Genomic DNA, 25642 nt, shown 5'->3' on the forward strand with positions numbered 1-25642 from the left:
CTTTCGATCCAGACAGGGCCGCAGTTGGCGTATCAGACCACTTTGTGCAATTAGACCACTTTGTCAAACTTGTGGGGTAGCAAAGTTAACCAAAAAGAAAGGGAAGGACACCATTATCAATTAGAAGATTATAAAATTTGTCTTTATCCATCTTCATTCAGCATGACAGCAAATGTTGCACTAACAGCATAACCATATAATTTTGGGTGGGTTTTCTGGGCTATGTGGCCACATTCTGGAAGAGTTTATTCCTGACGTTTCAGGACGTTTCTGTGGCTGGCATCTTCAGAGGGTAGTGGCATGGAAGTATGTGGGGTTTATATACCTGCAAAAGCCTTTGGCTTCACATAACCCTATAATGTCTACTCAGAAGTAAACCCCATTTACTTCAATGCAAATAGTATTGCAGTGTCAAAGAATACAGTCAGCTGACAGCAAGACAGTTTTGGAGACAATTTGGAAGGCTTACTTTTTGGACTGTAACCCCTAGAATCTTTCGGCCATCAAGTCATGTTAGTTAGGGGATTCTGGGAGCCAGAGTCCTAAAATGTAACATTTCTAAGCTCTACAGCCGAAAGGAATTTATTTGCTATGCAAAGGGACATGTATTCATCAGAACTAGGTAGTCATTTGTAATGTAAATTCACGCCATGCTCAGAATGGAGGACATTTTGACATTATTCATTGACAGAAGGTTGAAATGTAGAACATGTCCTGGAAAAGGCGTATGTCTGGTCACCCTGCCCATGAGGCCCTTTCCAACTGGCCCCATTCCCACTGGCCCATTTACCCTGGATGGAACTGGGCAGATCCAGGTCCCCCCCTCTCCCAAATCTCTCTGGAAGCAAGTGCCCGCTATAATTTACCTTAATCAGGGTAATTTAACCCTGAATGCCATTGCAGCTCTTTGCAGAGAGTTCACATTTGCAGGTACCGGTTTAAAAGAAGGCTCCTCTGCTGTCAATCAAATTCAGTTCCACTTTCGTCAAAGGTGATATTTCCTACAGCAATTGGCCAGCCGGATGGGTGCTTCCCCTCCCTCCTTTTTAAAAAAAAACTGGCGGCAGTGTGCACATATTTTGTCAAATTTAAAAACTGCCAGGTGTGTGTGTGTGTGTGTGTGTGTGTGTGTGTGTGTGTGTGTGTTGTGTGTCTTTGGGTCACTACCGATTATGGATCTTCCTCTGCCTCCGTTTTCAACCCCAAAATGCAATCTAATGCCATCCCTGCATCCTCCCTCCTTGTGACCCCAGAATGCCTCATAATTTAGAAAAAAAGCCTCTTGCAAAGTGAGGTGCCGTGCTGAGAGCAAGCTAATGAAAGGGAAATGTAGCACAAGTAGACACATTCTATCTATATATGTATCTACCTGTAGAAAAAGTATTTGCATAGTCTGTAAAAAATATATACAAAGAGAGAGAGAGAAAAAGCTGCCTGTGAGAGCGAAGGCATGTTCTGTTCCCTGCCTTCTCTCTGACCTAATTCCCTCCCCTGAACTTGACCCTTCGCGCTGCTCCTTCTTCCTCCACAATTCTGCCCTTCATGCCCCCCTTCTTTCCCATGGCTCCTTCTTTTTCCTCCTCCTCCTCATCCCGATTCTGCCCTTCATGGTCCCCTTCCTTCCCCCAGCTCCTTCTTCCTCCTCCTCCTTCTCCTTCGCCCCAACGAAGGGGAGGCATGTTCTGCCCTCTGCCCTCCCTCTGACCCAATTCCCTCCCCTGAACTTGACCCGATCATGATCGGGGACAAGTTCATATTTGTCGGACCCAGTTTTTCTCAAAAGATACAGCTTTTATTCCACTTTCAAAAGACCCGCGCCAAGGGGCATTTGCCCCTGATGGGTGAGAAAGCCTCGTTTTTGCTTGCGGAAGGATCAGAGCCAATATGAACTTCCTGTGGTTAATCTGGGTTCTGATCCAGGGTAAAAGGTAGTCTGAATGGCTCCTATGATTCTATGGCGGGTTACATACCGCTGAGAAGTGGCAGTCTGGCTCCGCCTCCGCTTGCAGCGTCCAGGAACCGCAGCCTTTAAACCGTGTGGCTCCTGGACGCTCCGAGGAAGGAGTGTGGAAATTGCGCTCCTTCCTGGGCCCCGGAAAAGACGCTGCGCGGTGCTAGTCACGCACTCGCGGCATCACTTCTGGGGCGCGACATGCAGATGCAGAGCGTCCGTTACGTCAAGATGGCGGCGGCCGTGTGGAACGGCCGCCGCCATTTGTTACAGACTCAGTCCGTGCTAGGGTTAGGGGTGTCTGGAAGAGACGCCCCTTTCTAACCCTAGCACGGACTGAGTCTGTCCTAGGGTGCCCGTTTGTAACGGGCCCCTGTTTGTTTCAGAAACACCCAACCATGTATTCATGCTCCCAAAGAATACTTAAAGAAAGAAAAATTTGACTCATACTTTCCAACAATAGCTTTCTAGTTTTCTTTGAAAGTGTTTACTTTTCAAACAAACTGTAACACTATTGCTTGGCTTGGTTCACCAAGGTGATATATTATTTCCTGCTTTCTATCCTTTACTTGTACAAACATTTCAATGCTCATTCAGTCACCAGAAAGCAGGTCAGTACACTTGAGAGGTGAGCTCCACATTTTAAAATACTGAATACATAATAGACAGCACACAAATCACAGTAACTCATTTTATTTTTCAGGTCTTCAAACTTTACAGTTTCCCTTCTTTCCCCTTAAAACACCTTATAGGTGTGGCCAATAGAAACTGCATTCTTTGGTTGTCAAATCTAGCAAAGGTTATCAGCATGCAGTTTCCACCCAAGAACAGTGCGGTAAGTTTCTGCATTTTTCTTTAGCATCTTCTTTACATATGGCTCTCAGTGCCTTTTCTTCCAAATGAGTCATACACTATATAAACAAGACAAGAAATCAGCTTAAAATTAGAAGCGATTGTGTGCACCATGACCATTCCAAGATACCCCAATTGCTGCTGCAAGTGAATCTACAGCATTATATAAATAAAGAATAATAATAATAATAATAATGAGAGGATGACATTCCCTTCCCCATCCATGAACAGAAGTCAACTGAACTAACAGTGGGCATTCATTAGTATAGGTGAGTGAATTGTGTCCTTCATTGCATGGAAGGCAAGGAACTACTTTAGGGAGCCCAGGGCTGGTTGTGTGGTATAGACCACTCCTCAGATCGGCCAGGAAGCAATTGTTGAGGGTTCCTGACACAAAATACACCGTGACTGCACAGAGGGCATTTTCCATCTTGGCCCTGCAGCTTTGGAACTCCCTTCCCGATGAGCTCCGCTCAGTTACCTCCCTTGACCTGTTTAGGAAGAAGTTGAAGACCTTCCTCTTTCAACAGGCTTTCCCCCAGATGCTGTGATTCCACCTCTCTCCCCGTTACACGAGCATTTTTAGCTAGTTATTGTTGTGGTTTTTAATCTTGTATTTTTATCTTGTTTTTAATAATCTGTTGTATTGATATGGATTTTTATGTGGATACTGTTTGTAAATTTGTACATTGTGTAGTATTTTTTGTAACCCGCTTTGATCTCCCAGGAAAAGCGGGCTATAAATAAACAGTTTATTATTATTATATTATTATGTAACTTCCAACATTTGAGGGATGAAAACCAGGACATGTGTGGCCAAGCAACATCAGAGTGTGGTCAAGTTGGAAAAAATATTAATGAAGAACACATATGCTAGCAGAGGGTGCAGCAGTTTGTTTTTGCCTGAACCTACAGGGAAGAATCCATCCTTTCCTCTCCTCTCCCACGCTACTGAGTTAGCGAAGGTCCAAACCAACACACCACAGGACTAATCCAGTTTGAGATCACTTTAACTGCCCTGTCTCAGGGCTAGGGAATCCTGGAATTGTAGGTTATTGTAGCACCAGAGCTCTCTGACAGTGAAGATTAAATATCACACAAAATTAGAGTTCCCTGAATTCCCTAGCATTGAGTCAGGGCATGTTAAAACAGTCTCAAAATGGATTATTTTTGCAGTGTGTTTTCGCCCTAAGTGCAAACTACTTTGAATTTAGTTCTCAGCAGCTGAAGTAAGCTGGGGGCAAAGAAGAAAACTAGACGAAGAAAGAGAAATTGGGGCATTTTGAAAGCAGCTGAAAAAGTTGGATAATAGAGGATTAACTAAATGAGGACAGTTGGAGAGTACACTTCTACAGTGGGAAGAACATTTGCAACATTTACTGCTTGTGGGAACCATTGCCTCATTCTGTTTAATGGTAGTACCAGCACGTCTATGCACACTGCCTTTGCAGTTTTAAGACTAACTGGATCCACTGTCTACAGTTACACACCCAACTATTGTACTATAGTTATGTATGTAAGTATGTATAAAGTTACAGTCATAAAATCACAGAGCTGGAAGGGCCCACAACTGACATCTAGTTTGATCCCCTTGCCAAGCAAACTCTGGCCTTACAAATAAATCACTTTGCAATCCGAATCTATGGATTGCTTCAGCTGCGGATAGGCTTCCCATATCCCGCCTGGGGGCGGGACTTTCCCGATTTGGGGCGGGTCCGCACGGTCCCGCCCCGGTTTGGCCCCGCCCCCGGGACTCCCCCCCCCCAGCGAGTCCTGCAGGCTTGGCTGGGGCTTGGAGGACGGCTGCCTTCCAAGGCCCAGCCATGCCCTGGGGGCTCCTCCGCGATCACGGAGTCCTCCAGGCTTGGCTGGGGCTTGGAGGACGTCTGTCTTCCAAGCCCTAGCCATGCCCTGGGGACTCCTCCACGATCGTGGTGTCCTCCAGGCTTGGCTGGGGCTTGGAGGACGTCTGTCTTCCAAGCCCCAGCCATGCCCTGGGGGCTCCTCCGCGATCGCGGAGTCCTCCAGGCTTGGCTGGGGCTTGGAGGATGGCTGAAGCCAAGCCCCAAACCTCTGCCTGGCTGCCTTCGTCTCTGGGGGGGGGGGGAATCCCGGGGGTGGGGGCAAAACGGCGACGGAGGCAGCCAGGCAGGGGTTTGGGGCTTGGCTTCAGCGAGGCCCCATTCCCCTGCCTGGCTTCCTCCGTTGGCGACCGAGGCAGCCAGGCAGGGGAAAGAGCCTTTCCTCTTTCTCCTCCTCCTCTTCTTCTGCCTCCTTTTCTTCCTCCCCTTCTTCCTCCTCCTCTTCTTCTTCTTTCTCCTCCTCTTCCTCCCCTTCTTCTTCATCTTTTTCCTCCTCTTCTTCTTCCTCCTCTCCTCCTCCTCCTCCTCTTCCTCCCCTTCTTCCTCTTCCTTCTTCCTCCTTTTCCTCCTCTTCTTCATCTTCTTTCTCCTCCTCTTCTTCTTCCTCTTCTTCTCCTCCTCCCCTTCTTCCTCCCCTTCTTCCTCTTCCTTCTTCCTCTTCCTTCTTCCTCTTCCTTCTTCCTCCTTTTCCTCCTCTTCTTCATCTTCTTCCTCCTCCTCTTCTTCTCCATCTCTTCTTCTCCTCCTCCTCTTCCTCCCCTTCTTCCTCCCCTTCTTCCTCCTTTTCCTCCTCTTCTTCATCTTCTTTCTCCTCCTCTTCTTCTCCATCTCTTCTTCTCCTCCTCCTCTTCCTCCCCTTCTTTCTCCTCCTTTTCTTCTTCTCCTCTTCCTCCTCCTCTGCCTTTTCCACTCTTCCTCCTCTTCAATGCCCAAATATGCTGTTTGGAATGGCGGGGGGGGGGGGGACGTTAGCCAGAAAGGGAAGTACATTTCTGCCATCTGTCTAGGAACAATGCCAAAATGTCCTCCATTTTGATCATGCCTAAGAAACATGCATTTACATTAACATATTTTAAAAAATCATCATTTTTTTTTGCATGTCCTCCATTTTTTAAAAATGTGTCCTACATTTGAAAACGTTGTCCTACTTTTGTCCTACATTTGTCCCATTTTGGAGGTCCAGAATTATGGCAACCCTAGCTGCGGAGTGTGGTTCACATAGGGTTGCCATACCTCAGGACCGCCAGATTGGGACAAATGTAGGGCAACGTTTTCAAATGTAGGACACTTTTTCCCTCTTTTTTTTTAAATGGAGGACACCCCACGCCCCTCCAAGGAGACCGAGACCTCCTTAAAGGCCAGGAAGGGGCACGGGGCATCCTCCATTTAATAAAAAAGTGTCCTACATAAAAAAAGTGTCCCTCCTTCCTGGTCTCTGAGGAGACCAAGGCCTCCTTAGAAGCCAGGAAAGAGAGGGAGAGCCGGCTGCGATCGCTGCCAGCCTCCTCCCTCTTCCCTGGCCTTTAAGGAAGCTCCAGCCTCCTTAGAAGCCAGGAAAGAGAGAGAGAGCCGGCTGCGATCGCTGCCGGCCTCTTCCCTCTTCCCTGGCCTTTAAGGAAGCTCCAGCCTCCTTAGAAGCCAGGAAAGAGAGGGAGAGCCGGCTGCGATCGCTGCCAGCCTCCTCCCTCTTCCCTGGCCTTTAAGGAGTCCCAGGCCTCCTTAAAGGCCAGGAAGGCGCGCGGGGCCTGGCCACGATCGCTGCCCCTGGCCCCTGCTGACGCCCGGGAGGCGGGCGCAGAGGAGCCCGTCCCCTTTGGCCAGCTGGCCAATGGCCGGCTGGTAACAAAGCAGGGGACGAGCTCCTGCTTCAGAGGCCTGCGCGTGGGGCCGGAACCAATGCATTGCTGGGGGCCAAACCGGACCGTGACCGGGAGGACCCCCCAAAAGCGTGCTTTTCCCAGCGGCGACCGGGTTATGGCATCCCTAGGTTCACACTACACACTACATTTGCCCGATCGCATTTTCTTGCTGTAAAATAAAACAAAATACCCCATTTGTGGTTCACATTGTTGAATGATTTGATTCAATTTAAACTGTTTCCTGTGGGAGTATCTCAAAATAACCCACTTGTAGTTCACATTGGCAAATGAATCGGTTCAATCTGAAGAGTTTTCAGGTGGATTGTATTTTTAAGTCTTTGTGTCTGTGAAACACAAAGCAGTATGGCTACCCTTGGATAGACAGAATTAATTTTCACTGGACGACATGCAGCCTAGTCATTAGATACTTATAGATAAATTGGCTCTCCATATCTATGGATTCTTTATCCATGGATTCAAGCATCCATGACTTGAAAATTTTCTAAAAGGTTATACATTCCAAAAAGTAAATCTTGATTTTGCTATTTTATATAAGAGACACCATTTCATCATGCTGTGTATTTAAAAAATCAGATGGAAGTAAATTCTACAAAGACAAAGCATGTTGTATCAATAAACCTAACCTAGGTCCAAAACACACTGCAGAAATAATCCAGTTTGAGATTGCTTTAACTGCTGTGGCTCCATGCTATGGAATTCTGGGAATTATAGTGTGTTGTGGCACCAGTGCTCTGACAGAGAAGGTTAAATGTTTCATAAAACTACAGTATCCATAATCCCCTAGGATTGAGCCAGAGGGCAGTTAAAGTGGCGCCAAACTGCATTGATTGTGCAGTGTGTTTTGGATCCAAGATTCTTGCACCATCTAAAGGCCAAACAATTTTATTTTGGTGTGTGAGTTTTCATGCATGGCCAAGAGATATGCTCTGTGTTCAGAAGAAGGAAATGAATAAGAAAGAAATGAGTAAATGTGACCTTTTCCCAGCCAGGAGTGGCTGGTGGTGTTATGAATAAACAAAACTCCAAGAGGGAAGGGAAATGCTGAAAAAGAAATGATTTTGTATTGAGCAACACATTTTTAGGATCAGCTGAAAACAGAATCCATAGTGTTGATTTGCTGCTTTCATGCTAGATATCCTTTGGGAACATGAACTCATGTTAGATATTTCAGAGAGCAAGAAAAAAAAATATGAGGACATTTTTTTCAGATAGGAAAAAAGCATGAGGACATTAGCCAAAATAAGCATGTAATCTCAAACATGTCCATGAAAGTACTGGTTATGGAAGAATCCAAAATCTACAAAATGGCTGTGGCTGTTGGGGTGTTATTGTCTTTTACTGCATGATCTAGGCTACACAGCTACCTTTGGATATGTTCTCTAAGGTTCAAAACACACTGCTGCAATAATCCAGTTTGAGACCGCTTTTAACTGCCCTGGCTCGATGCTAAGGAATTCTGGGAACTGTAGTTTTGTGAGACATTTAGCCTTCGAGGCTTTTCTGTCAGACAGCACTCTGGTGCCACAACAAACTATAATTCCCAGGATTCCATAGCATGGAGCCATTGCAGTTAAAGGGCTGTCAAACTGCATTAATTCTGCAGTCCAGATGCAGCCTGAGGAGGAGAGAGAGAGGTCCCAAACACACTGCAGAAATAACCCAGTTTGGGACAGCTTTAACTGCCCTGGTTCAATGCTGGGGAATTCTGGGAACTGTAGTTTTGGGAGCCTGTGTTTAATTCTGTTTTAAAGGGGGGTTATATTATATATAAAAGTATTGTATGTTGGATGTTTTAACTATGGGTTTTTTTTACAGAAAAACCTGGTACAAATAACAGTTTTATTTATTTCTTTATTTATTCTGTCTGAGAGAGCTCTGCTGCCACAATAAACTACAATTCCCAGGATTCCCTAGCACTCAGCCAGGGCAGTTAAAGCAGTCTCAAACTGATGATGATGATAATGATGATGATTAACAATAATAAATTCCTGCAGTGTGTGTGTGTGTTGTTGGGCCTAAGGTTGACTTCCACTAGGCCTCAGCCTAATGAAAAATCATGGCGCCAACTTCCTTCCTTTAACATGGCACTTGTAGCGTTTTGCACCACAGAGAGGCAGCCTGACAGGAATAAAATGAAGCTGAGCCTCCATTTTGCTCAGGAAATGGTTGAAACCATTGAGGCCAGAAAAGAGGGGAGGAAGGGAGGGTCGAGTGTGTGTGTTTCTCATTGAAGGCTGTTGTATCAATAAACCTCCAGAGGCTTCCCTCTGGATAGAAGCAATAACTAAAGGCCCTCCTCCTGGGCTAAGCCCCAACGCCTTCCCTCCTCCTCCTCTCCTCCTTCTTCTATGGACTTGGTGCAGTCAAGACCTACTCGAAGGTGGAGCTTGGAGCCAGCGCTGGGCACCAGGGCAAGGGAAAGGAGGAGGAGGCAGCGAGAGAGAGAGACCATCATGGCGTACGCAGGGCACCCGGGAGCCGGCGGGGGCTACTACCAGGGAGGGGTGAGCATGGAAATTTAATCACAAAGCCCCCATTGATTCATCGAAAAACAAATATGAGGGGGAGCAGAGGATTTGGGGGGCCGAAAACGGGGGCCTCTCCCTTTAGTCTTGCCTCTTAGGCCAGCTTTTAACGGTTTTGAGCCTTTAGTCCAGGTGTTTTAAGGGTTGACAAACCAGGTTTGAAAACAGCATCATAAATACATAGACAAGACACCAGAGACACAAAACCTGGGGTTGCTTTTTTAAAAAAATCCTGTATATATATATACACACAGTGTTGTTTTAAAACCTGGATTTATATATAGATGTAAATATGGTGGTGTTTTTAAACCAACTTATTTTATATCTATATAGTGTTGTTTTTAATCATGGTTTTATATATATATATATATATATATATATATATATATATAGTTTCTTAAACCTGATATATATATATATATATATATATATATATATATATATAATTTTAGACCATATATATATATATATATGCATGTGTGTTTATGGTGGTGTTTTAACCTGGATACATACATATATATACATATATGGCAGTGTTTTTAAACATGCTTATTATATATATATGTGTGTGTGTGTGTGTACACATATAGTGTTGTTTGTAAACCTGGGTATACAGTCAGCCCTTCTTACACACGGATTTTTTATACACAAATTCAAGCATCCACGGTTTGAAAATGTTCAAAAAAAGGATAAATTTCAAATATCAAACCTTGATTTTCCATTTTGTAAAAGGGAAACCATTTTGCTGTCATTATATTTAATGGGACTTGAGCATCCATGGATTTTGTTATACACGGGGATCTTGGAACCAAACCCCAGCGTATAACAAGGGTCCACTGTGTGTTGTTTTTAAACACACACACACACATATATATATATGATGTTGTTTTTAAATCTGCTTTTATATAAGAAATAAATAAATTATCCCGCTTTTTATAAAAACAATCAAAGCGGCTAACAGCATATAAAATCATACAATAGTATTATATACACAGATTTCCCCCCCCCTTAAAAAAGAATGATCCAATTTGCAATTAAAACTACATAAGACATTAGATATAAAATCAAATAGTCGTGGGCAGAGTTATAACATAATACATAGATGTCCATAATGTATGGGAGTGGTGTTGTGTGGTTATTATATGGCCGAGGACTTTATTCCAGAAAGGCCTGCCATAAGAGGTCCGTCTTAATTGCTTTCTTGAAAGCATCCACGCTGGTGATTTGACGGATCTCATCCGGCAGGCCATTCCACAGACTGGGAGCGGTTGCAGAAAAGGTCCTCTGGGAGGTAGCAGCTAACCTGGTCTTTAAAGGTTGCAGTAGGTTCCTCCCAAAGGACCTGAGAGCATGGGGCGGATTGTATGCAAGTAGGCGATTCCTTAAATAGGTGGGGCCCAAGCCATGTAGGGCTTTAAAGGTGATAACCAACACCTAGTACTGAGCCTGGAAACTAATAGGCAGCCAGTGGAGTGACTTCAGAAACCAACCTGGCTGCCATGTTCCGTACCAGTTAAAGTTTCCGGACTGGGCACAAGGGTAGCCCCATGTAGAGCGCATTGCAAAAATCGAGTTGTGAGGTTACCAGTGCATGCACTACAGTTTCCAGGTTTCCCAGTTCCAGGAAAGGGCACAGCTGGCATATCAGCTGAAGCTGATAACAGGCACTCTTAACCATTGCATTGACCTGGTTTGTCAACTGATATATGTGTGTGTGTGTGTGTGTGTGTGTGTGTGGTTGTTTTTAAACCTGGTTTTATATAGGTATAGATATATGGTATTGTTTTTGAACCTGCTTATATGTGTGTATATATATATATATATATATATATATATATGGTGTTTTTAAACCTGGTGTGTGTGTGTGTGTGTGTACGTACATATTGTGTCTCCGCATGTCATTTCCGACTTATGGCCACCCTAAGGGAGTGAATCTAAATTCTTAGGTTCAGCAGGGATTTGAAGAGGTGTCACATTGAGGATGGAGCAAGCTTGTTTTCTGCTACTCCAGAGAATAGGGCATGGAACAATGGATGGAAGCTACAAGAAAATAAATTCCACATAAACATTAGGAGGAACTTCCTGGCAGTAAGAGCTGGTCAGCAGTGGAACACACTCCCTTGGAGTCTGATGGAGCTGAGAACCTGGTAACATGAGCTTTCCTAGACCTGAGCCTAGGACCTGGTAGTGTGACCTTTTCTAGACCTGAGCCTACTTCCTCAGGTGAGGTGGAGTGGAGAGTCCAGAAACAGGCCTATACAAGTTGTTTGTATGTGTGAAAATGTTGTTTCAAAACCCTGTGGTTTGGAGAGTAATCAACATTCTCACACACAAACAGCTTCTATAGGTCTGTCTGTGGGTTCTCCACTCCACCCCATGCATCTGAGGAAGTAGGCTCAAGCTTAGGAAAATTCATGCTTCCAGCTTGTTTATTTTGTCTCAAAGATGCTACAAGATCCCTTTGCACTCTGGAGAACAGGGTTTGAATCTGCTTAGCCGTGGAAACCCATGGGGTGACTTTGGGCAAGTCACACTCTCTCAGCCTCAGAGGATGGCAATGGCAAATGCCCTCTGAAGAAACTTGCCAAGAAACCCTGCGATAGGGTCACCATAAGTCAAAAATGACTTAAAGGCACATAACAACAACATGGCATACTGTAAGGTGGCTTCCTCCTTTACGTGAATAATGCCATTCTGTGACTACTCAGACATCCATCCCAGTGTACATAGTGCGATCTGTTCTCAGTTACATGGCGTATGTGTCATACAGTGGTTCAGCTACTTAGAGCAGTGTTATTTTTGCAATATGGTAAAGGAGTGGATTTTTCCACTTGTGTAATAATGCTTTGGTCCATGGAGTGGGGCATTTCAAGGTCCCGTTCACACAACCTCTGAGAATGTGAGGGCTGTATCAAATGTTTGAAATGCCTCAGTGCATTGGCTCCCTGTCTGTGGTGTTCTGGTTGGGCTGGACCTACTAAAGGTGAAAGTCTGTGTACAATAGAAATAATATTTCCTGCTTGCCTAAACAGGGTTTTCTTAATGTTCAGCTGCAAACCTGCCTTTGCACTTATTTCCTCGACTTTCTTCCGTAATTCTTTGCCATTTTCTGCTAGTAGGATGATATCTTCTACATCTCAGATTGCTGATGTTCCTTCAATTTTCATGCCTCCTTCCTCTGAGTCTAATCCTGCTTTACATATATGTTCAGCATACAAATTAAACATATAGAGTGATAAAATGCAGCCTTGGCAGACTCCCTTGCCAGTTAGAAACTATTCAGTTTCTCTGTATTGTGTCTCAACAGTAGCCACTTGTCCTGAGTTCAGGCTATGAATCAGGACAGTCAAATGTTGTGGCGCACCCATGTCTTTCAATGCAATTCATAGGTTTTCTTGAGCTATATAATCAAAGGGTTTGCTATAATCTATAAAGCACAGGCTGGTTTTCTTTTTGAAATTTGTTGGTGCACTTCATTATCCAATGTATGTTTGCAATATGATCCCTAGTACCTCTTCCTTTTCTGAACCCATCTTGGACATCTGGCATTTCTTGCTCCAAGTGTGGTAAAAGTGTTTGTTGTAGAAATTTCAGCATCACTTTACTTGCATGGGAAATTAATACAGTGGTCCTATGGTTACTGCCTACTCCTTATATCCTCTAATAAACTAAGCTGCATGATTCACTCACTTATTAATTGAGAAATAAACAAAACATATAGCTTAGTTTGTTAAAAGGAAAGAGTAAATATTAGCTATTTACTCACTCTGTCTGTCTGTCAATAAGAATATTCCTTTGTTGTATTGAGTATAAACAACTCCACCCCATAACTACCAGCATATGTTTCTGGAAAGCTCTGAAACTTTAGACACTCACCTGAAAAGGTACATGGCTAAAAAAAAATCTGGTTTGTCACCTGTTTTCTTTCTGGAGTGGAATTCAGGTGATGCAGGAAAGTTATGGGACAGTGAAACAGGAAGAAGACTTGAAATGTGAGAGGAAAACACTGTCCATTATGTAGCTTCCTGTTATTTCCTCAACAGAACAAAACAGTTGTAAGAATGACTTTGGGTTGGATCCAAATGGAAGACATTGAAAATTTTCCCATTGAAAACCATATGATAAGCTAGACTTTATTATAAGGCATGCTGATTTAAGTGAGGCCAAATTTCATTTAGGCTGCATCTGCACTGCAGAAATAATTCAGTTTGACGCTACTTTAACTGACATGGGCCAATGCTATGAAATCCTGGGAATTGTAATTTGTTGTGGCACCAGAGCTCTCTGGCAAGGAAGGCTAAATGTCTCACAAAACTACTATTCCCAGAAGCCCATAGCATCAAGCTGTGACAGTTAAAGTGCTGTCAAACTGGATTATTTCTACAGTGTGGATGCAGCCAGAATTGACAGAGTGGTCTTCAAATGATTGGATGGGGGATTTCATGGTAGAGGAACTTCCACTTCCTTCGCCTGGCCCCGTCAGTTGCCAGAAAGGACAACGTTTACCCTTTCCTTGTTTCCCTGTTGTTGTTGTTGGGGTTTTCTCCTATTTTCCTTCCAGATGCTACCAGTGGGCGAAAGAATAACGTCATCTTAAGCTGGTGGGATTTACTGACCTGATTCATAAATGTATCACGTAAACTAGGGAACCTTTGACCCAGACAGCTGTTCCCTAAAGATCTTGCCATGTCCCATAATATTTTGCTAGTTTTCAACTACTGTATATACTCAACTATAAGCCGAGAAATTTATGCCCCAAAATGGACTCCAAAATCAAGGATCAACTTATGGAAGGGTCAGTAGGTTACTACAGCTGATAAAGTTCATTAAAAAAAGTGCCCACCTTCCTCTGTAGCCAAGTAAACAGTCCCCATTTGAGTCCCGGTGCCGGCAGCCTCTCCTCTCTCCACGAGAGAGTGTGTGTGTGTGTGAGATCCTTCAGCCCTCCCTTGCAGCTGGAGCTAACAAGCAGCAACTGAGGGAAGGGAGAAGGATGCAGAGAGAGGGAGCATGCCCAGGCTTGGACCCCGTTTTGCAAACCATGGGTCTGGAAATGCTGGGGTTAAAGGCAAGCCTGGGGTCCTCCTTTTTCCCTCCAAGCCATGGGTCTGGAAATGCTGGGGTTAAAGGCAAAGCTGGGGTCCTCCTTTTTCCCTCCAAGCCATGGGTCTGGAAATGATGGGGTTAAAGGCAAGCCTGGGGTCCTCCTTTTTCCCTCCAAGTCATGGGTCTGGAAATGCTGGGGTTAAAGGCAAAGCTGGGGTCCTCCTTTTTTTTTTCCATGGAAGCCATGGGTCTGGAAATGATGGGGTTAAAGGCAAGGCTAGGGTCCTCCTTTTCTCCCCTGCAAGCCATGGGTCTGGAAATGCTGGGGTTAAAGGCAAGGCTGGTGTCTTCTTTTTTTCCTGCAAGCCTTGAGTCTGGAAATGCTGATGCAAAGAGGTGTGTGTGTATGTATGCACCCAGACTTGTTTCCCCATGCTGATACTGTGACCCTTGAGAGAGGTTCAGAGAGAGAGATGTAGAGCAGGAAGTGGTGCTTTGTTTCCCCCTTTAGATCTTTTGTAACATGCCCTCGACTTATCCACAGGTCATATCAAAATCCATGATTTTGGCCTCAAAAACTACCCTCGACTTATACATGAGGTCAACTTATACATGAGTATATACGGTATGTCCACAGAGCTCTTTATATATGCACCAGGGCAGCTGTGGTAATGGCAGCTGTTGGCTTTCATGAGTGGGAAAATGAATCTGGTCTGGATTTCAATTCATACTTTAAAGGTGCTGTCTAGGGTACTGCAGTCCTATCCCTCAAAAGTTTGGCATCTTGGATAGATCCCCTAAAAGCTCAGAATCACTGCCTTACTGAAATTGAAATTCCTACAGCTCTGAGTTGAAAGTGGCATCTTACGAACCAACTACCTCTTTGTTGATGAAGCAGCGTTTGGCCAAATCCAACAGCAACTTAGCTGGCTTCTGGCTAGCTTTAGGGTGGCTCTGCTAGTCTGGACCCAAAGCTGTGTTGTGCCCATCTCCCCATTACACAAAATATGCCCTTCTATATAAGTACAGTCATCCCTCCGTATTTGCAACTTTGATATTTGCGGATTTGATTATTCGCGGATTTCATTAATATGTTCTCTCTAGGACTGTCTAGGTCCTCCAGTGCAACTCTGTGGTCAACTTGAACTTTCAGTTGCACTGAAAGACCATTTGTAGCTACTCGAGTGCCATTCTATGGTCAGTGTATGTTGGACATTGACCACAGAGTTGCACTGGAGGACCTAGAGATTCCTAGAGAGGTGTCCTCTCAGGTAAAAATGTGGTGTTTTTGTTATTTGCGGTTTTTCCATATTCACGGGGGTCTTGTTCCCCTAACCCTAGCAAATATGGAGGGACAACTGTAATTACATGCTATGGTTGGAAATGAACAACTAGTATGCATCATTGTCTAGGAAGTATACAAAATCCCAGTGGGGAGCATCATTTGAAGCCATGGTTTAAACTGGTCTGCTTGTCAGTTTAAAACGTTCTCAAGTATTTCCATCAGATCTAAACCATCAGCAAATCGGGTTGATTGTTGTTTCATCAAACCACAAGTAATTACAAAACAGCCTTCAAAATGAGCATTGCAGGATTAAAAACAAAATGGCATTTTGGCTTATAGCTCCAAGGACTGGGAGTGGACACTACCCTGAACTGTTATTCCCAATAAGCATACATCATGAATCAGCTAACGTTATGAACATTTTAATTGTACCTAATTTCATTTCTAGTATGGAAGTGCTCCAGGAGGGCCAGCTTTTCCTGGACAGGCCCAAGATCCTTTATATGGCTATTTTGCTGCAGTGGCTGGGCAGGTATGGTGTGCTCTTGTTATACTATTACAACAATACAATTAAGTTACTGGTCCATTTGTATGATGTCCCTTAATCCATCTTTATTCTAGATTTTGCTGTTACTATTGTTTACATTAATGGAGTGATGTACATTGCTTTCCTCTCTAGTTTTTACCCCACAGCAGCCCTGTGAGGTAGATTATTAGCCTAAGAACTGGCCAAGGTCACCTTGTGAGTTTTATGGCTGCATTGGGATTTGCATCCAAATAGCCTTAGTGCTAGTTTAGTGCTAACCACTATACCATTTCTCTCTTTCTTCCTCCCTCTTTTTCAATCTTTTTCTGTCTCCTGAAAGATATAAAGTACATCTTTCTCACTGCCATGGCTCACATTTGTGTGTGTGCCTTCAAGTTGCCTGTGGACTTAAGATGACCCTATAATGCATTTCATAGGGTTTTCTTAGGCAGGAAATAGTCAGAGGTGGTTTGCCAGTTCCCTCTTCTGAAATATAGCCTGCAGCACCTGGTATCCAGTGGCAGTCTTCCATCCAAGTACTAACCAGGGCTAACCCTGCTGGCTTCCAAGATCAGACAGGATCTGGTGCATACTCCTTGTTTTTAAAGGATCATCTCACAACCACCATGAGTTAACTGTTAGCCATTGAATTTTTTCCCCTCAGTTGGATATTTCTTCACTATCACATTCTATGTCTCTGTTTTGTTGCCTCACATAGCTGGAAATAGCAGAGTTTCTTGCTAGCCAAAAATCCCTGCAGTCTTGCAGACTGCCAGTGGCACTGATCCATCTGTTGCCTTTACACTATTCTGTAGAAAACGACCAGAGAATCAGAATGAGGTGGGATTTGGTGTGATGAATAGCCTTAAGACACTCTGCTTTCCCTTCACATGTGGCGATTATTAATTTCTGTCTCTTGTTTGCCACAAACTGTAGCTTACCACAAACAGGAAGGTGATTTCTGTGCTTGGAGCTTTATTCCTGTGAGGGTATACTCAGAAGAATTTCACAATGGTTTTCTGAAAACCAGGACCAGAAATTTCTTATATCTGTGCAGTGGGGAAGGCAGTAATGCACAAGCTTATTCTTGCAATGCCAAGTCATCATACTGGCTTTGTGTCTCAGTGGCTCTGTTGTCTATGACTTCATCTTCACATTCCACTTTTTGCTCCATCACCCAGCAAAGAAGGGGACTGGGGTGAGGATAGGCTCTCTTGCTCACTGAGGCAGGAAACAAAGCATTATGCTATCATCCTGCAACTTGTTCTGCATCACATAATGGAAAGAGAAGGTCTTGACAGCAGTGATGTTTCAAACCTTCCAGCCCCAGAAAAAGGGCATAGCAGCAGCATCCAAACACCAAGCCATGGCCCAGGAAGAGGAGAGGGATGCAGCAGTGGTGCCTTCACCTGCCTCTCTGGAAAGAGAAGAAGGATGGAGGAGGAAGAAAAGAAGAAGGGAGGGTCGAGGAAGGAGGAGTGGGGGAAGGAGAACAATACAGAGATGGAACCAATGACAGTGTCTCCCTCAGGAAAGAGGAGTATAAAACCATGATGCCCCAACCATCCCAGTGACTGGTTGTACTACAGAGCAGATTATTTCAGCAATACATAGCTCTCTGTAGAGCTGACCTCTGGTGCAGTGGAGGCACAATAATGGTGTGGTTGCATCCTCCTCTTCCTTAGTGCCACCTCTTCCTCTTGTGTTGTGGGTGGGCATCAATTGAAGATCTCTGTAGGACAGGAAGGAGGAACAGTTGGGGCCCTGCAATGACAGGGGAAGCTGCACATCTACTGTTTTTGGTAGCCTGCTGCTGGAAGCAGTTGCCTCATACAGCCTACTGCCAGAGTTGGCCCCTCATGAGAACCTTTAAAGCTTAAAGAATAGGAAATACATTTTATTTTCACTTGTTTTTTCTGTTTTTCAAAGGATGGGCAAATAGATGCTGATGAGCTTCAGAGGTGTCTGACCCAATCAGGAATTGCTGGTGCCTATAAACGTAAGTGAACAGATTTAAAGACAAGGCCATCCATTTTACTGTTGTTCCTGACTACAGCTTTGAATCTTTTAGAGTCACCTACATTTTGGCTTACCATTCAGCAATTAATTTAATGGGTCTCTTACTGTTTGTTGTCTTGCTTTTCTTTCCTATGTTGTTCTTTCCCACATTCTGGAATACTTGAAGAAAAAATATAGAATTTGTTGCACTTTACAAATTCTAATGTGTTAATATAGGATAAGAAGGAAATATTCCATTCTAGGATACTTCTGAATGACTCCTTAAGAAACTTTATTTTTCTTCTTCCAAAACTGTTTCTCCCCCCCCCCCCCCCCACACACACACATTTTGGGAGGGGACAGTGGAGAACAATACATACACTTGGATAAATAATATCTTTTGATTAATTATGAACATCAATAGTTATCTGTGTGGGCTAATGTATTTTTCTTATTTTTCTTTGAACAGCTTTCAACCTAGAGACATGTAGGCTCATGATCTCCATGCTTGATGTATCCTTTGAGAATATATGATTTCGATTGCATTGTGGATTCCAGACTCTTTATCATTTTGATCAACTTCTTCTGGAGACATTCTATCTTTTTATTTTTAAACTGGATGCAAAACTGGACACAGTACTTCCAACGAAGTCTAACCTAAGTAGAACAGAATAGTATGGTTGGGTATTTGCAAATACTATTATATTTTAATCTAATATGAGATACAATATATGTTTATCCACAAGAGTGAACTTATACTATTCCTCTTTTTGCATCTCCCTATTAAAATCTTATAATGCAGTCCTATACATTCTTCTTTGGCAAGAAGTCTTGTTGAATTCAATAGGACTTTCTCTCATGTGAGTATAGGACTGCAGCTTAATGCAGTACTGTATAATTATTTAATTAAAACAGGCCAACCTTAGAGTGACCTTCATCCAATGAACTATAGTCCTTCCAGAGTGATGATACTGAATTCAGGACTATTATCATGCATTTGCTTTGCTACTGGTATTACTTGTTCCTTAGCTACAACTCAGAGAGATATGTCTGGCATGCTGGGCTTCAATGAATTTAAAGAGCTCTGGGCAGTGCTGAATGGTTGGAGGCAACATTTCATGACTGTGGACACTGATAGAAGTGGTGCAGTCGATTCACAGGAGTTGCAGAAGGCCTTGACAGGCATGGGTGAGTTGTGAAACCTCTTCTAGATGGAAATCCATTTCCGCTAAACAAATGCACTAGCCATTCTTGATGGAGTGCACCTTCAGAGCTTTTAAAAGTTACTTTTTGTACTACAACTCCTGGAATCTCTTGGGAGCATGCAATTGGCTATGGTGTCAAGGAGGAATTCTTGGAGCAAGATTCAAACAAATTTTCCCCCAAGCTCAGTACATCCCTCATTGACTATCAGTAAAAAACCCAACCCTCCTCTTTACAACATTGTGTGTGTGTTGTTTGCCTTCAAGTTGTTTCTGGCTTATGGCAACTCTAAGGCAACAGTATCACAGGTTTTTCTCAACAAGTTTCTTTTTAGGGGTTTGTCATTGCCATACTCTGAGGCTGAGAGAGTGTGACTTGCCGAGGGTCACCCGGTGGGTTTCAGGGCCAACCTTGGGTTCAACCCTGCTGTCCAGAGTCATAACCCAACCCTCAAACCACTATGTCACACTGGCTCATCTTAACAACATTATTAATATTAAATTTTAAAAGTGGGTATTCAACAAGAGAGGACCAGCCCTCCCTTCAGCCACCATCTGGAAGGGGAGAGAGAGACAGGCGAGCTCCACCAGGCCTGCCTGGAAGAAGCAGAGCCCTCCCTCCGGTCCATCTGCCTTGGTCCAGGCCTCAGAGGGAGAGAAGAATGCTGGACCTGATCCCCTCCCCCCTCACCATTCCCTTCTCCTTTTTGTGTCGTGTCTTTTAGATTGTAAGCCTGCGGGCAGGGAACTATCTGGTTAAAAAAAAATAAATGTAAGCCGCCCTGAGAGCCATTAGGGCTGAAGGGCGGGATATAAATATCTAAATAAATAAATATAAATAAACACAACGTTGCATCGTAAAGTTCTTCTGTTTGAGGCGACAGCCAGCCAACTAATTATGTTGTTTTCTAGGGAGAGGTCAGGCTTGATTTGCTCTTGGGTCCATTATTTGTCTTTTGCCAATCCATGGTATCTGCACTCTTCTCCAGCACCACATTTCGGATTAGTTGATTTTCTTCCTATCAGCTTTCTTAACTGTCCAGCTTCACAACCATACATAGAAATTGGAAGTAGAATGGCACAGCCAATCCTTGCTTTTAATATTCAGTGATATTGCTCATTGCTGTGCAGTTAGGTGTGCTTTTTTAGTATGTAATATGTATTTTAAGTGTTTTAATTGTTTTAATGTTAACATTTCAAAAGTACTGTTTTAATTGGATGTATGGTTTAATGCTTTTTAAACTTTTGTACTCCGTTTTCTTTTAGGTGTGCTCTTTTAGCTCATATTGCATGCCACTTTGAGTCCCAGTCAGGATTAAAATGGGATATGAATCAGATAAATGAATAAATAATATCTATAACATAGCCTGTCAAACCACAAGAAAAACAATTTATTGTAATTGTGACATAAGCTAGCAAAGCAGGTAATAAACTCAGGTTCTTATAACTGTAGTCTTATGAAAGTGCACAGCAATTGCTCAGCATTCAACCCCCACTGAGCATGCTTATTCTTTATTGGATTATTTGGGGGAGTCCACCTCCTCTTCCTTAGGGTTTTTCCCCGTCTTAAAAACGGGAGTAGGATACTTTTACAGACTTCAGCATTTTCCTAAACCTTCAAATATTTCTTCTGTGGGGACAGTGCCATTTTGACTACACAAGGATTCAGTTTGCTATAAGCATACAGTGGTACTTAAAAACGTTACTTTTGGGACTACAACTACCAGAATCCCGCTGCCAGGATTCTGAGAGGTATAGCCCAGAAAAGCAACATTTCCATCCTTTGGTGTACAGACTATTCTTTCAATTTGTTTTGTTCTGAGTCTTGTTTCTGCCCTTTCATCTAGGATACAGGTTGAGTCCCCAGGCAGTCAATGGAATTGTGAAACGATACAGCTCTCGTGGAAAGATCTCGTTTGATGACTACATTGCCTGCTGTGTTAAACTCAGAGCTCTCACTGGTATGCTTTAGCTCTTAGCTGTATTATTGGGATTATTGGGAGAGTCATTCGATTGAGGTTTACCTAATGGGGAGAAATCGCTAGAACAATAGAATTAGGTCCTTAAAGGACATTTAATCCAGTCTCTTGCTGAAAGAAGAAAATACAGTGTTTGATGACCTCTTGTGAAGGAAAGACCATTAGGTGGTGGTTGTTGAACTATTCTTACCATTAAGAATCAAGACATTTCCTTTAATGCTCAGTTGAAATCTGCCCCCCTGTAACTCCAGCCCCTTAGACTAAGTCTTTTTCGGCAGAGGAAGCAGCAGAGAGCTTATCTATCTCTTCTATGTGCCAGACCTTCAAGTATTTGAAGAACTCTTTAATTTCTCTCCCTTGCCACTTTTGTAGAGGCTAAACTAACCCAGTTCCTTCAAGCATTCTGTATGAGTTATTTTTTCATATTACTTCTAAAAGTGTCACATCCAGAATTAGTCACAGAAAGTACTCCAAACAAACGCAAAGTAGGGCAAAATAAAGTGGGACCATGAGTTCCTGTAATTTGGTGACTATATTTCTGTTAGTGTAGTCTACAACTGTAATAGCCTATTTGCTGATTTCTGCCTAACTTTTGTTTAACTGTAATGCAGAAATTTCTTTACATATGTACCACTTCGAAGGCAGGTATCTCCTATGTGGCCTTGACTAATCTGGTGTCCTCCAAAAGTGTTGGACTCCAACTCAGTCATGACCTCCAGCTGCCACAGCTTATCTTGTATCTGTACATTCGACATCACTTTCCTTAAGTGCCAAACTTTGGTTTTGTCTGTGTTGATTGACATTTCAACCGTTTTAGCCCAGTTTTCAGTTTTATCTAGGTTAAAGCGAATTGTACTTCTGACTTTGAAGGTGTTAGCTGGATGTCCCAGTTTCAGTGTCTTCACATATTTTATATGGATGCCCTGTATCCATTCATCAAAGCCGTTCATAAAATATTGGCAATGACCCGGGCTAGGACAGTTGAGCATAGTATTGTGAAAGTCCCCAATTCCATCTGACACTTAATCTTTTAGCTCTTGAAACTAATTTTATTAGTGAGTTCTGTTAATAATAATAATAATAATAATTTGTATTTTCCCGCCTCTCCCTGCGGATCGAGGCGGGATTTCATCAATAAAATAGCATAGTACAGATACAAAATACAATCAATAAAACACTGACGTTATTATTAGTTCAATTTATACCTTAGAGATACCTGCTCATTCAAGAAAAAGCTTGGTATTCAAGTGCAAGGCCATCCATCTTCTATATTGGATAAAATGAGTTGTCATAACCTGTTGCGTATGATAAATGTTTAAATAGCTTGGTGTTGGCTGTTTCATTTTTATACCTCATGCCTCCGTGCTATTCTTCTCTGTGTAGTCTTCATATTTAAGTTGTTCCATCATGTGACTTTTCCATTGGATTTTTATATGTGCAAAAACCTCATGCCCTGTTTTCAAGTGAGGTGGGAACCTTCTTCTAAAAGTGTGCTGAAGAACAATGAATTTCATCATTCATATGATTGTTGCAATCTGCCAGGATTCATTAAAAAGTTAGCATAGATTTCATTTTTCCAGATAGAGTTATGTGAATTAAACCTCATGTGGATACTGTTAACTTTTCCCTGAACACAGTGATTCCAAAACTTTGGTCGTACAGATATTTTGGACTTCAGCTCCCAAACTTCCTGGGGCTTCTGGGAGCTGAAGTCCAAAACACCTGGAAGACCAAAATTTGGGGACCACTGCCTTAACAAATGGGTTTTCCTGAAGTTGTATAACCAATTTGGTTTAAACACAGCAACTACTGTGTTTAACTACAGTAGCACATACACACCCTTGTTTAATTGGGTTTCATTATAACAGTTTCTGTAAAATCACTCTGTTTTATCTCTTACTTTTGCTCTTTCCATGAAATACTGGGAATCATTACCTACTATAACATAACAATAGCTTCTTGCTCAGAAGACAGCACCATGTTCAGCTTGGGTCAAGTTGGTGGCTGAGAATTTGTTTGCAAACTATCCCAGTGTCAAGCAGGACCCAAAGTTTTTCTGTATATCTCTGAGGAAAGAAAGAGGCCTATTGGATGAACCAAGCAGGTGAAAAACCTTAAACCTTCCTCCCCTAAAAAGAGTTGCTAATATAACAAGGTTAGCAACACTTTAAAGCAGCAGCAGTGGGTTCTGTTTAATAGTACATCAGTAGACAATTTTTAAGAAACCAGCTTGTCGTGGTGTTGTTTGCTCTCTCATATAAAGCTATATGTGGTAGATATTTAGTCGTACCTTTGTGAATCCTGGCTTACTCTTTTACACATCTTGGTTCCTGTATTAACACATGATTCTTCCTGTACTTTTTTGTTTTTACAGATAGTTTTCGAAGAAGGGATCAGGCCCAACAGGGTATGGTGAACTTCCAGTATGATGATGTAAGTAATAGGGGATTGGGAAGAGAATATTTGTAATTATAGTGCACGCTTCTTTTATGCAGGGGATCCGTTCTGGACACACACACACCCCTGCGTAAAAGAAATAGCGCGTATGCTCGAGCCCCATTACAAGTAATGGGACTTGTGCTTGCGGCGGTGTGGGGCGGCGGTGCATGTGCCACAGGCACACACCATTGTTTCTTCCAGCGCATAGCACCACTTTTTCTGGCACTGCTTTCAGCGTATGCTGAAAGCACCATATAATGCGTCCGCATATGACACGGGCACACTGTATTTGTTCCCAAGTTAAAAAATGATTTCCTGACAGTTGGAGAACCCCAAGGGGAACAATAAAAGGCCAGTGGCATCTTGCAGTTTTCTCCCAATATTCAAATGTCCCAAAGTATTGTGGAGTGATTAGGAAAAAAAATGCATGGGTTTCCTTCACAGAAAATGGGTTCCCCTGAAGAAAAGAGTCTTTCGTACATGATGTGAACTGCAGCCTTTCAAGGAATATCTTGAAAGCTGTTTTGAAAGGAATTTGTACCAGCATCCTTTGTAGCAATAGTTTACCAGGCTTAGCACTCTATCTCTTATTGGACTATAATTCACAGAATCCCTGACCACTGACTGTGTTGGTTGGAAAGTTGAAATCTAATAGCTGGAGACCCTTTATAGCCAGGGGATGCTATATTTTGGAAGCTTCCAGGTATTGTTGGATGTCCAGCTGCAATCAGACCTAGTTTAGATGACTAATAGTCTTGGATTATAGGAAAAGAGCCAGTGTGGTATTGTGGTTTGAGTGTTACCCTACAACTCTAAAGACCAGGGTTTGAAGCCCTACTCTGCCATGGAAATCCACTGGGTGACCTTGGGCAAATCACACACTCTCAGCCTTAGAGGAAGGCAAAGGCAAACCCCTCTCTGAACAATTCTTGTTGAGAAAACGCAATAGGTTTGCCTTAGGATCTCCATAAATCAAAAACGTTTTGAAGGCATATAGCAACAACAACAAAGTATGAAAATATAAACCCACAGATTACCCACCTCTGCTTAAAGGCATATTAGTATACAGTATTGCAGCAATAGAGGTTTTTTATATGGGTCACTTCATATGGTTTTGTTTTTGTTTTTTCACAGTTCATACAGTGTGTCATGAGCATTTAATTCAAGCTGAAGGAAGAGACTGATGAGCATGACCCACATTCCACTTTGTTTTGCTTTGCACCAAAAATTATCATGGCTGTGTAACTAAATGGTGGTATTTGCATATTTTATAAATATTGATTTATATGCTTTTATAGTTTTGATAACTAACAAAAGAAGGGAAATTAAATAAATCATGTTTTGAGTTGATCTGTCTTGCATATTTATAATCTGCTCAATGTCAAAGTAAAAATGTTGCTTGGTTTTATCATCTCTTCCTGTACTTTGTTACATTGCTCATATTGGAATGTGTTTTGTACCTTTGCCACCCAAATGGTCCAAAGTAGGAAGGTGGGTATACATTAAAATTAGTGTATAAAATCGATCTTGCCTCTAGGAATTATATTTGGAGCCCAAAATCAGCTGAAAAAAATTTCTGCTAACTAATCAAGGTATTACTTTTATAAAATGATATTCAGTTTGTAGTTTGTAACTTTACCCCCCCCCCCCGTCGCCCTTGTGTTTTTAACTAACAAGAAACATTAGGTTAGTAATTAATTCACCTACTTTTGCCATGCTGATTATTCTGAATTCAGCTCTCCTAACATAAGATAGTGGCTTGCATTAGGGGACATACAAGTGTGGGTTTACTTTACACATGGGCATGTTCTTTTTGGTGCACAGACAGGGTTGATCCTCCTTTCCAAAAGCCTTCCTCCTGACCTGGTGAACAGTCTCTGGAGCCCCTGCACAATTATTTATTGCTTTGTGGAGAGTGGCTAAGATCTGCGCTCCATACCTGTAGCCAGATGCAAAATGAGTATATCATTGGGATCCACCAGAGCCCTCCAGAAATCTCAGTACTCCTGTAATAATTTTGTGTACAGCCACAAGGATGTAGACAGCTACTTTTCCAATCATGCCCACACCTCACAAACCATAGAATGGCCATGCAAG

At 42.8% G+C, this 25642-nt stretch overlaps 1 protein-coding gene across 1 annotated transcript; it reads left to right on the top strand.

The window, feature by feature from the left end:
• The first annotated feature begins 8940 nt into the window (after nt 1-8940).
• On the top strand, nt 8941-25070 carry SRI (sorcin). Its single transcript, XM_089533282.1, has 8 exons — nt 8941-9049; nt 15850-15933; nt 17857-17926; nt 18395-18438; nt 18966-19113; nt 20975-21088; nt 23481-23539; nt 24680-25070. Exons 1-8 carry the CDS (start codon nt 8999-9001, stop codon nt 24704-24706), a joined length of 597 nt encoding a protein of 198 aa, XP_089389408.1. The 5' UTR covers nt 8941-8998; the 3' UTR covers nt 24707-25070.
• The last annotated feature ends 572 nt before the right edge of the window (nt 25071-25642 follow it).

This window comes from Sceloporus occidentalis, unplaced genomic scaffold (genome assembly GCF_023333645.1).
Source record: "Sceloporus occidentalis isolate IW3139 unplaced genomic scaffold, rSceOcc1.0.p SCAF_7, whole genome shotgun sequence".
Classification (NCBI taxonomy): Eukaryota; Metazoa; Chordata; class Lepidosauria; order Squamata; family Phrynosomatidae; genus Sceloporus; species Sceloporus occidentalis.